The following is a 12,654-nucleotide window of genomic DNA, read 5'->3' on the forward strand; positions in this document are numbered from 1 at the left end:
TCATGAAGACCAGGCTGAGACAGAGACTCCTCCGTCTTCTCCTCACTGTCCTGTCTGCGCTCACAAGATTCCGTTTGTGCTGCATTTTTTTACACAGAAGGGCAGGAACCTCTCTCACGTCACTTCCTGTCCAGGCAGGCTGGATGCTGATTGGACAGATGGAACAGCTTTGACCAGAGGATGGAGGATCAGGAACAGAGACACGAGAAGACGAGGGTCGTTGTTGTTGTTTGTTGTTGTTGTACAGAAATGGCACTTAAATATCTAAAAGTCAGCAAAAAAGAAAAAAGTGAACAAAAAAAGGCAAAACTTCGTTTTATATTGTGATTATCTGATAATGTCGGTAAAGCTAACAGGTAGCAACAAGTATCCAATAAAAAAAAACATCTAACGTCTAAAAACTAGCCGAAAAGAGCCCAGAAAATATTTGGGTCAAATATAGCGATAAAAATATCGACAAGCACAAACAAAACTTCTAGTTTGCTAAATATAGCAGAAATTATTGTTGAAATACTTATTATTATTACTCTGGTTTAAATAATAAGAATAAACAGAATAATAAAAAAACAGAATTTGTCCAAAAGAAAACGAGTTTTATTTAAAGCTAAACGACAATCACACATAGACATTAGCCATTAGCAATCACACGTAGCCACAGTTAGCATAATAATAATAATTATTATTATTATATATAATTATATATATATAATATATAATTTTGCTACATGTTTTGCTAACCTATTAGCTATTATTTATGTCAAAATGTGTTTTTTTTGTTTTTTTAAGGTTGACTCATTTTCTCAGTCACTGACTTATGTATCAAATACATTTCTGAAACGTTTAGTCATTGTCTGCAATTTATTCTGGTTTCTATGTATCTTTCCTACCTTTCTCTCTCTCTCTCTCTCTCTCTCTCTCTGTCTCTCTCTCTCTCTGTGTGTGTGTGTGTGTCCGTGTCGCTGTAGTCCCTGCGGTTTGTTGTGATTTGTGAGATGATTTCAGTGAAACACAGGAATTTCCTCTCTGCAGGTGAAAACATGTGTAAAACTGCTGCAGAGACACAGATGTATTTTACAGCTGGATTATATAATTATAGTTTATCCGTGTGTGTGTGTGTGTGTGTGTGTGTGTTTTCCTTGTCTCGGCTGTAATTACTGCACACACTGCTGCTGCTCGTTACTGCTTTCAGCTGAACTAATCTCACGCTGCATGAATGGAAGGTGTCAATCAGAGGCTGCACTCAGAGGGAAGACAAGAGGAGGCTGATTGCCGCTGTACACACACACACACACACACACACACACACACACTGATTTGTTCTTCTCTCTCCAGTATATCAGTCTCTCTCTCTCTCTCTCTCTCTCGCCCCTTTCTCTCTTCCTAAAATCAGATTTCTATCTCATTTCTGATCATTTTTCACGTATTGTTTTTGACATACACGTCTGATCTACTGCCTCCAACCTAAAGGTCATGGATTTAGAAATGTAATCCAGACTTTTGGAAAGTTAGTGAGAAAACAGATAAAAAGTTTTAAAAGTTTAAAGATGAACACAGAGTATACATGTAGATAATTTAAAGTCAAACCAGACGCAGTTATCAATAACCTACAGCTTAAATATCTAAAATGTAGCTTGATGCACACATACCAGATAAGTAATGAACTAACATAAAACAAAACCTAGACGAAATATTGGAATAGAAAAAGAATAAAGTTGATCATATATATATATATATATATATATATATATATATATAACAATCTATAAATAACTAAATGGTCAATAAACTTAAGACACCTCAGAGCTAATGTTAGCAGCTTTTAGAAACGGGACTGATGCATAAACACGAGCCTCTGGAGAAACTCACTATAATGACGATGACGATGATGATGATGGTGATGTGCAGTTTTCAGCATGAGGAACAGTGGTCTCATGTTTCCTCAGCCCTGTGATCACATTCAATCCCACTGGATTATAATCCAAACACTAAGAAGCATCTGAGCTAAAATCAGTTCGTGATAATGAAGGGAACAGAGATGGAGACAGTTTGTTCTGCCTGTGCCTGTAGGCCAACGGGAGTGGGGGAGGGGACACGGTCTATTATACCACACACACACACACACACATATATGTATATGTAAATATACCATAGCTGTAATCACCGAGGTCCTTCTGACGTGGATCAATCAGATCAATCATCACACATGACTGTACTGACCTGAGGTCACACACAGGTCAAGGGGGCACAGGGAGTTCACTCACTAATCAGATCTGGACAACAAACCCCTCACACCTGACGACAACAGCCAAGTAAAACGAAATTTAAAAAAATAAATGATTCAAATATGTCATTAATTTTTAGCGACATGGTGCTATGTCTGCAGTTATTTTTAGCGATTAATAATATATATATATATTTGTATTTATTACTATAATTTAGTCTTTACGTCACAGGCTGGATAACTTTAAGATATGCCTTGGCTAACATACATTTAAGACGATTTTAATTACTTAAATTTTCTGACAAAGAAGTTATTTCTGTGCTAATTTTATTGTGTTTTATAAATTTTTACGATTTAGTTTCTCTTCCCTTCAGACTCGTGAGCAGCAGTTACTAACGGTTACCTATGTATAAAGGTCCACAAGAAATGGGATGTGGCCCAGTGAGGACCTGTGTCCAAACTTGTTTCTAAGTTTGTTGCAGGCAGTGAATAATAAAATTAAGTTGATTATATTTTTTAAATTCAACACTTCAACCAAGTCAGGTGGAACTGTATCAACGTTTTATACGATATATTTTGGAAATTGAAACAAAAAAAAATTTAAATTAAATTTTATTTTGTCTATAAGAGGACTTTCTCCAGTTTTGTTCAATTCACTCATTTTCTTTCTTTTTTTTTTTAATCTAATATTGGAGTTGGAAAATTAATATTTCCGCGAACGGTTTGGACCGAGATGCGTAAAAAAACGCTGCAAAAGTTGGGATACTTTTTCAGAACAAACTTTTTACTCCACGTCGCTGCTCCTAAACTTATTCTGTTTGTTTGTTAAACATAGTTGTTTGTATATAACCTACATGAATTTTGCTACGGCTGAAGCCTTTCACCATGAAACACCCGGTTCTTATCAGACCGTGGTTAAAACGCGAGGAGGAGGAGGAGGAGGAGGAGGAGGAGGAGGAAGGTGTGGTGGCGCTGTTCAGTTCAAGGTTACAAACGACACACCCGTTCCTTCGATCATTTAAATAATGAGACCAAACATGTTTAAAGCTCAAGCTAATAAACTATATCATATTTAAGGTAACGGTAAATTAATGATGATATTTTATATAAAGTCTACGGAAGTCCGTAAAACTGCAGACACAATGAACAAACCGAATAAACCCGTAATCAAATCATTAATATCAAATTAAAAAATAAAGTTAACTAATTAGTTATTTAGTCAAAAACCAAATTAAGATCAAACTAAGATCACGAATTGAACAGCGATTATTTTTACATAAATAAACTTAAATAAAGGTTCGGATGAATCCAGACTGGGCAGAAGCAATGTTAAAAGATAACAGAACCGTTGGTGAAGACAAAAGAAAAGCTAAAAACAGTAATTTAGCAGAATATCAATGTTAGCGGGGATTTAAAAAAATAAAAAACAAATAATATAGAAATACCTGAAATTTACCAAAGGTTCCAGTTGAAGGTTCAAGCTGAAACAAATGAGTCCAAAGTTAACCCGGTGTTAGCCAAAAATGAACTGAAACGATGCTAATTAGCTCTGTGGGTCTGAATTATATTTTTTTTTTTTAAAGGTAAAATGTTAAAAAGCAACAGGATAAACGCAGCGAAGGGCTGAATTAAATCAACGCCAAAAGTCAGTAAAAACAGCCAAAAGCTGTTAAAGAAATAACTAACGGATAAAAACAATAAAAAAAACAAGCGTTATTAAACGACCAACCACTAAATGTCTAAATGGTATCGACACTAATGCAATACATTCCCCCCAACTTATTATTAAATAATTTGCAAACGTTGAAGGTTTATGCTCTGATAACTTCGGACATTTCACTAACTCTTTCTTTTCTGTCAGCTGCCGTTGCTGTATTTTTACAGTAAACAGAGGTACAAGCATGCTATAAGAACCGTGAAATTAGGCTAAAAGCTAGCTACTGCTTAATAAAATGTTAGCCTGCCGTAAAAAAACAAAAAACAATTAACTCAAAGATTTAAAAAACAATAAATGTCGTAACACTAAATTAATTTTCCGATCAAATTGCATTTGAAGCAACAGGTTCAAACACCGACGCCGTGTTGGTCTACACTGCCATCTGGTGGTGGTACAATAAAATATCTTGGAGTACCGAAAATCAAACACACTTCCTTTTATTCATTTGTTGATATTAGAAACGCAAGCGTCACAGATAATGACAAGACAATCGTCACAGTGAACTGTACAACACTCCAAGTCCACACAGACAGACAGAGAACATCCCTGACTTTGTCTGAATACACACCAGCTAACATCTAATTATCCTGACGGTACACACTAGTCACACACAGTCATTTGCTTTAAGGCTGAAATCAGTGGAGAGCAGACGAACTACTGCTGAGTAACACGAGAGGGTCGTTGAAAGAAGGACGGAGACAGTGACACCAGGTGGCTGCTCTTCAAGCACTGATGTAGAGGAAGCGGAAGAGACTGACGTCAGACCCAACGTGACGTCACACACAGCGTTTCCCCAAGAACATTTTACCAAGAGAACAAGATGTTAGTAAGAACTGGAAAGTCGAGGACAGAAGACTCTGGAGCAGCCTGTGGCCTCGTGGTTCAAGGATCAGACTCCACCCACTCTTCCAGGCACATTTAAAACTGTGTGTGTGTGTGTGTGTGTGTGTGTGTGTGTGTGGTGTTAATCACGGCGGAGGTTCCTGGTTAAATGCAGAGAGTCTAAATTGAAACCTTTAATGTGGGATTTTACATGAATACATTAAATAAACTGCCACTGACATCTGAAAAGAGCTTCTTTGTCGTGATGTTTTTCTCTGGGTTGAAAACCTTTGTTTGTTCCTTCATTCGAAATGTTATTTGAAATAAAGTTACTTATTTTAATTATATTTTCTGCAGAAATATGACGAGAACGACAGTGGTTCAGAGCAAACGTAGTGAGGAAGGGTGAGGCTGCACTGATGTAAAGAGCACTGCCGCCCTCTGGTGGTGGTTCAACCAGAAGAACACACGCAGAGGTACGAGGAGTAAACGGGTGTAAAAAGTAATAAAGGTCTCCATGTTGTGGAGAGAACTCAAAAGAACATTTTCATTTGTCCCATGTCATAAATTTTTCTGACATTCCGACTGATGCTGGGGCAAGAAAATACAGTTTTCACCATCAGCACACGTCATGCTGTGAGGGTGGATATTCTAATTGTAGCATGCAGGGGCAACTGTGTGTATTTGAAGATGTTAGATGGGAAGAGAGGATCAGGATCTGGAGGAGTTCAGTCAAATCCCTGCCAGTCGCTCTGCTCGGAGTCGTACTCCAGCTCCATCCCAATGCAGCGGACTCCCTCCAGTAGCATTGGAGTGCCGTGGTGGCGATCTTAACGGAAGACAGAAAATGAACAAGAATCATTCAATTCAACTTACTCAGAGCTCAAACATTGTCTCGAATATTTCGGTTGAGCATATCTACATATAAAGCACTGGTGGTTCAGTGGTAGCATTCTCACCTGCCACTGGGGGGCACATGTTTGATGAAGACGAAGTAAGAAATGAAGATTAAAAGTAGTAAAAAGTACTTTTTGGTTGGATTTCATGGAGCAAACCAATAAATTTCATATAAATTAAAAGAAAGACACCGTTCACTATGTAAGGACAGAACATTCAATCTTATTTATAATGAGCACTCCTTACTAGTTACTATGTTCTCAATACTTTTACAAAACGTGGATGGATGAATGACAGATTATATATTTACACACATACATATATATGCGGTTTCAACAGCTATAATAGCATATATAATGTACAGCCAGAATTTTACTTTACCATAATATTAAGAAAATATAATGATTATGTTTAATAAATACATTATTGTTGTATATATTTATTACCAATTGAATATGAATATTTTGTTAAATATATATTATATACAGTATATAAATTGCTACTGAAGTGATGGAGCTGGAGATGGAAATTTAAGGTAGTAATATTGTCACGACTTTTTAAAATTGTTTGCTAGTGTGACTACATACAGTATAGTTAAAAAAATAAATAAATGAAAAAACAGACCGTCCCTGGGTGGGCTTGAACCACCAACCTTTCGGTTAACAGCCGAACGCGCTAACCGATTGCGCCACAGAGACGCCTGAGGAGCGGTACCCGGATCTTACATTTTTAAACAGGCACAGGAATACACATAAATACCAATGAGTGTAATGTACACCACTGTGAAACTGACAAGTACTACTCACACAGTCATTTACGTCCCAATAAAATGTCCAAGGGAGGACTGAAGGACCAAGAGGAACCGAGGAGGATCTCTGTCTAAACACGCGGCAGCCACTGCAACCCCAATCCGGAAACACGTGGTTTCTTTTGAAAGTTAAAAACTACAGAAAACCCAAGGAGATCATTGAAGTGCGTCCTCCTCGGACGTACACTAGCGTCAGCTAACGTTCAAAGCAGAAGGCTCTTATAAAACAGGAGAAGTGTAGTACCAGTTCAAAACACAGGACGGCACCTGTGCATACGTGGCGCTGAAATCATATACAACAACGGAAGCGTTTAAGGCATGTAGAGCGGAGCATCGTGATTCAGTTGCAGCATTATCAAATTCACCCTCTACTTACTCTGTACTTGTTTTCGTTTGTACAACAGTATTTCATGATAAGATGAATGAATCACAGAAAACCATCAGCGAAGCATTGGTGGTTCAGTGGTAGAATTCTCGCCTGCCACGCGGGAGGCCCGGGTTCGATTCCCGGCCAATGCAAGCATTCTTTTCTTTCTTTTTTTTTTCTACTTCTTTAGGACTTTTTAGGAATTTCACACATTAAACCACACAAAGCCTTGTATGTAAAACACAAACTACTTCAGGCACTTTTTACACATCAACTACACAATGAACCCTCACTAAAATCTTTATCTGGTCACACAAATACCAATATCTAAAGTGACACCAACACAATGACAGAAAAATGCCACTTTATCACAGGTCACAGCCCAATCAAGAATCCACACTGTGGGAATTCAGTTTGGTGGGATTTAGTTCAACAAGCCTTCAAATTAGCATCCTAACAATCATTTTTAAACCATGGAAAAAACTGGAAAATGATGACCAGGTTTCCATTCAGGCCTGAGAAATCCTTACAGTTGTGACTTAGATGGTTCCAAAACCCAGTTCTGCTGTGAACTGTTTACAAATATTTTGAATGTTTATATGCAGATTGACCACCAGAGGGAGACAGTAGACACGTGTGGCACACAGGCGTGAGATGCAGCAGTATTGGAGGGAGACACAGAGAGCAGAGGAAAATAAGAATGACTGTGCACTCACCCATGACCCGGGCGTGAACTTTGACTTTGACGCATACGTCCTCGTTGGTCTCGCTCAGCAGCAGCACCTCCTCACACAGAACACCCTCCTGATGGGCCATGTACTCACATGTTATCTTTAGACCTCCTGGAAAACAGTTGTTTTGTTTTGTTTTGATCAGCCGTTCTTGGTTGGAGAGGTTGAAAAGTGCTAAAAGTGCTATCATCATTTAACAAAGAAAAAAGACAAATAAGCCAAATTTCCTCGCTAATTTGTAAAACTTTAGGCAGAGTAAAAGGTTAGGATTTAAAAACAGTTTTACAGGGGGAGATGAAGTACAGGGTTTCCCCCTGTAGGGCTCTCTGTCTATAACTGGCCATGATCAGGTCCACACTCCGCTGGTTGTGTCAAGTCAATGGCCTGAATCATAGGTAAACAGCTGACTGATGTGTAAACAATCAGAAATACTCTACACACACACACACACACACACACATTAACAAACAAAGGCTTAACATGTGCTGCTTTTTATATTAGCGCCCGCACACGCACACACACACACACACACACAGAGTGAAGGTAAATGTCTCTCAGCGTCATCACATACTGGGCAGTGATCCCAAAAATGTAACATAAAGAGTTTCACCTTTGACCCCAGTTGTTAGGTAACAGGCTGGACTCCTGTTTAGACTTTTTCATCCAGATTCAGCTTATTACGCTGCCAAGGTCAAGAATTTCAGACCAACGAGGGAAACATTTAAAATGAGTTTTGCTATCGCTCACAGAGAAGCTGCTTAGTCAGCAAACCTACACAGTTTATTATGATTGCAGTCCTGAACCATCTGCTCAGCCTGTAGCAGGCCATCACTCTGATCTGGCTCCAAGCAGAACAGGAAAACACACACACACACACACAAAGTTGAATGTTTATACAACAGACTAAAGAGTTCAGAGAAAAAACAAGAAAACAACAGGAGAAGTGAACGTTGTTCCTCAGACTTTTCCCTGCTTCAAAAGATTCATGTCGTCAGTGTTTGAAGTAACAATGGACTCTATGAGATCTGCATCTCAGGGTTTAACAGTTAAAACAAAAAAATTCTCAACTTTTTTTTTTTTTTACTTCTACATGATCCTGTTGTAATACTGCAGTACTTACCACACACGCAGTGCAGTTCTTTTCACAGCCCTTGTGTTCCTCGTTTGTGTCTCTGGTCGGTCTGACTGCTCTACTCAGCAGGTCATGCTAACATAAGTATAATTCAAACTGTAACTCTATTACAAAATCCCCAGAGATGTAATGCTACTTATAAACCGTGAATTAGCCAAATAGCTATCACAGACATTTGATAACGCCATTTAGATGTGGCTCAAATGCTGCAATATAGCTTTGTTTCCTAGGACCAAACAGCATCACTGGCTGTGGTTAAACGACTCTTAGAGCTGAGTTCCACCCTTTTTGTTCAGATGTTTGGTGTCACATTATCCTGATTGTTTGCTGATGATTGCTGTTTCTCAGCAGCCCGGCTAGCTCAGTCGGTAGAGCATGAGACTCTTAATCTCAGGGTCGTGGGTTCGAGCCCCACGTTGGGCGTGAGGTTTTTATGATGCAGTAAGTGGAGTGGTGCAGTTTCATGTCTTCAAGTTTCAACCACAGCAGGTTCACTTTGACCTCGTCCTTCAAATCAATGCATCGACTTGCAGCTGTATCTGCAGTTATAAGGCGTTGATTTTGTGATGCAGTTTCCAGGGTACACAACACAAAGCCCATTAAATCATCTTTACTGGTGCATGTGTTTACCTGCAGACACTGGTCTTACAGTCCATCTCTTCACCTGGGTTTCAGGGTGGAGATGGTTGTTTTTTTTAGGAGCCTCACCTTTTTATCAACCTCACATTTATCACAGTAATGAGCTGAAATTATGCCTATGATTGTACAAAGAGCAGCTGGATGATACTGGGCTGATCATGAAATGAAATGAAATGTTTTTATGTAAATAAGTTGAAGGAAGAAGCTGTGGAGCAGCAGTGACTCAGCTCTGTTCTGGGGGTCTCCACGCTCCCTCTCCTGGGCTGAAAGGTGATCAGAGACTGTTCCTCTGCTTCCACTGATGCAGCGGCTGTTTCCTAATCAGTGATGATCAGTGATCTGCTGTTGTTGTAGTTGTTGTTGTGAGAACACAAAGAGGCAGCCACACAGACAACCTCCATATTATTATATTATTACAAGCAATCTTATTGAATTATATAATCAGATTATAAAGAGCCTGAACGCTCCCACAGCTGCTGCACTGTCCTGACCCACACCTCCACACCGAGAACGTCTTCTCCCCCTTGGGCTACAAGACGATTTACAGGCAAAACAGAACAACAGAGAAGCAGTGTGTGTGTGTGTGTTGAAAAGTTCTTCTGTACTACTCTGATCAGCCACCTAATCAACGCCTTATAACTGCAGATACAGCTGCAAGTCGATGCATTGATTTGAAGGACGAGGTCACAGTGAACCTGCTGTGGTTGAAACTTGAAGACATGAAACTGCACCACTCCACTTACTGCATCATAAAAACCTCACGCCCAACGTGGGGCTCGAACCCACGACCCTGAGATTAAGAGTCTCATGCTCTACCGACTGAGCTAGCCGGGCTGATGTCATAGAGAAATCATCAGCAATTCATTAGCGATATGACCATATAAGGTATGTCTGCTGCTCTTTAATCATCAAAGATTTGATTATGGCTGAGTTTTTTACTTCCTAGTTGTTGTGCTATTCTAGTTTGTTGATGTACATCTGAGTATTGGTTTACTTGAGTCTCACCCTCTGGTGCAGGTGTAATATCAGTGATACGCAGGTGAGGACTGGGTACAGGAGCTGGACACACGTCCGTCCCCAGGGCCGGGACTCCAGGCAGGGTGAAGACTATTTCATATCGATGCTGCGTCTTCAGGAAACCGACCTGCAGCGACACAGAGGCAGAGAAGGGGAAGGGTTAAGGTGTAAAAATCAACTGTCCACTGGGACCAATCCAACTGGTCCACAGGCAGAGCGACAGTCTGTGGTTTGGTCTCTGGTCACAAGCTCATCCTCACTGATGTTTTCAGCCTGTTCAGAAAGTGAATCGATGACACCGCAGTGGAGCAGTGGAGTATTACACCCCAGTGTATGACAGGAGAGCTGACCTTCAGATCTGCAGGAGTACTTTTTAATATGACTGAAGCAGAATTATAAACTTGAGAACATCCTCACTACTCTGTGTGATGTGAAAACCATGTCAGCTAAAAATGCCAGCTCTGCTGTACACCCATGGTTCACACAGACACACACACACACACACACACACACAGAGACAAACTTGTTTTTATTTGTCCGTTCTGAACATGACAACGCCCGATTGTATGAGCCAAAGCCCCCTCCTCAACAAACAGTGGTGTGTACGCTGCTGGCCTCCCACACACTCCCACAGCATCTTTGATGAAGCTGTGAAAATCTCAGCCTGTATGCCGTATGCCTCCTCCCTCCAGTGTTACCATAGCAACAGCACATATCTACCCACCCCCAGCCCCGTTAGCTGCACAATAAACCGGGACGACCGACTGACGGCAGTCTGTGTCCACTATGGAGCAGCTTCGAAGAGATTTCACACACACACAGTTTGGCTGTGAACTGTTTTCAACACTTAGAGAAGTTTGGTTTCACTGAGCAGTTGGACAAATATCTTTGGGATTTGTTTTAGTTAAAGAAGTGAACCAATGACTCACCCCAGAAGATCTCACCCAGCTGTGTGTGTGTTTGTGTGGTGTATGTCCACCATCCTATTCTCTAACACAGAATCAGAGAGGTCATGTCAGGTCAATCTGCACTCTCCACTGTCATGGACTCAGCTTCATATTCAGACACAAGTTATTTATTTCTCTTCGGCAGTGGCCCTCCATTGGCCGCCTGTGGTCTGCAGCAAGTCCACGAGCCATTTATTTATGGACTGCAAGCTGAACATATGAAAGCAGTTTGTTACGCAGCACGGGGCGAGCACAAGGTAAATGAGGAAAAAAAAGAACGAGTCAAAGAATAAGGAGGAGAAGAATCGGCTTCATTAGTCATTGTTTTTGTTCTTTTTGCAAACGGACAAATGACTGGGATTCAAAGCTGTTATTCCCCAATAACACGCCTGATCATCACGTTATACTAGTCTTATACTTCACTCCTGGTTATGTCAGATACTCCACAGCCCACCGTGGGAGTGGAGATGAAGTACAACCTTCACTCCAACCTCAGGGTGGGCTGCATCAGGAGCAGCAGGAACAAATGAACTGTGTGGAGAGCAGCTGTGGAGACCCCCGAGGACGGAGCTGAACGCCGTTCTTCAGACTGGAGTTCTACACCTGTGTGTACGGATCAGTCAGATTAGACCTGGATTAAGTTGAGACTAATAATGAGACGTGATAAAAACACTGAGTGAAGGACCAGAGTCAGTGATGTCACAGGGATCCAGCAGATCCATGAAGGAACACCTGCAGACGTGTCTGTCTGTCACCAAGACCTAACCAAGGAATTAAATAGATTCATCATGTGGCTGCTACATTTGCATGTTGGTTCTGCATCTGTGACTTTATGGGGTGTAAAAAAACGAAGTGATGAATGTTCTCTTTGGTTTTCCATTTGCATTTCACCCAGGATTACTGCCTTCATCACTGCTGTCAACCACACACTGCAGGGATCCACTCTGCAGTCAGTGGAATCAGTGCAGACTCACTCATCACTCAGAAAATATTATTTTATATATATGTATATATATATATATATATATATATATACAGGTCAAATCTATTGTTTTTCCTGACCAACTACTGGGTGGTTACAATCACCTTCACCATGAAGTTGCCATCGTCCTCTGGAGTAACCATGACGATGGAATCGTGCAGCTTTTCGTCAAAGTGAACGTGTGATGCGGCGGCGGCGGCAGGGTGTTGCTCTGAGAAACGCACGCCTCCGGTCTTTGCACAACCTGAGAGCAAGAGGGGGAGACAGACATCAGTAGACTGTGGAGCAGGGGTCTCACACTCACATGACCTTGAAGAAACACTTCACTTTACTTTGTGTTTAAATGACCTAATTGGACTTTAGTCCAACCTTTT

The 12,654-nt window shown here is 40.5% G+C and overlaps 1 protein-coding gene and 4 non-coding genes across 5 annotated transcripts in view; 2 read left to right on the forward strand and 3 right to left on the reverse strand.

Moving 5' to 3' along the window:
• Window positions 1–4,358: 4,358 nt before the first annotated feature.
• adisspb (adipose secreted signaling protein b) overlaps window positions 4,359–12,654 on the reverse strand; it is a 14,691-nt gene continuing 6,395 nt past the window's right edge. The window contains exons 3-6 of the mRNA XM_008323519.2: window positions 12,385–12,524; window positions 10,340–10,478; window positions 7,549–7,674; window positions 4,359–5,589 (exon numbers count right to left, since the gene is read on the reverse strand). Coding sequence (XP_008321741.1) covers window positions 5,489–5,589; window positions 7,549–7,674; window positions 10,340–10,478; window positions 12,385–12,524 — 506 coding nt within the window. The 3' untranslated portion in view covers window positions 4,359–5,488. The remainder of the gene's footprint in view (window positions 5,590–7,548; window positions 7,675–10,339; window positions 10,479–12,384; window positions 12,525–12,654) is intronic.
• On the reverse strand, window positions 6,282–6,355 carry trnan-guu (transfer RNA asparagine (anticodon GUU)). Its single transcript has one exon. It is a non-coding gene; the product is annotated as a tRNA-Asn (tRNA).
• trnag-gcc (transfer RNA glycine (anticodon GCC)) lies at window positions 6,914–6,984 on the forward strand. The gene has a single exon. It is a non-coding gene; the product is annotated as a tRNA-Gly (tRNA).
• On the forward strand, window positions 9,046–9,118 carry trnak-cuu (transfer RNA lysine (anticodon CUU)). Its single transcript has one exon. It is a non-coding gene; the product is annotated as a tRNA-Lys (tRNA).
• On the reverse strand, window positions 10,096–10,168 carry trnak-cuu (transfer RNA lysine (anticodon CUU)). Its single transcript has one exon. It is a non-coding gene; the product is annotated as a tRNA-Lys (tRNA).

The sequence above is a fragment of the Cynoglossus semilaevis genome, chromosome 1 (genome assembly GCF_000523025.1).
Source record: "Cynoglossus semilaevis isolate Cse_v1.0 chromosome 1, Cse_v1.0, whole genome shotgun sequence".
NCBI lineage: Eukaryota > Metazoa > Chordata > Actinopteri > Pleuronectiformes > Cynoglossidae > Cynoglossus > Cynoglossus semilaevis.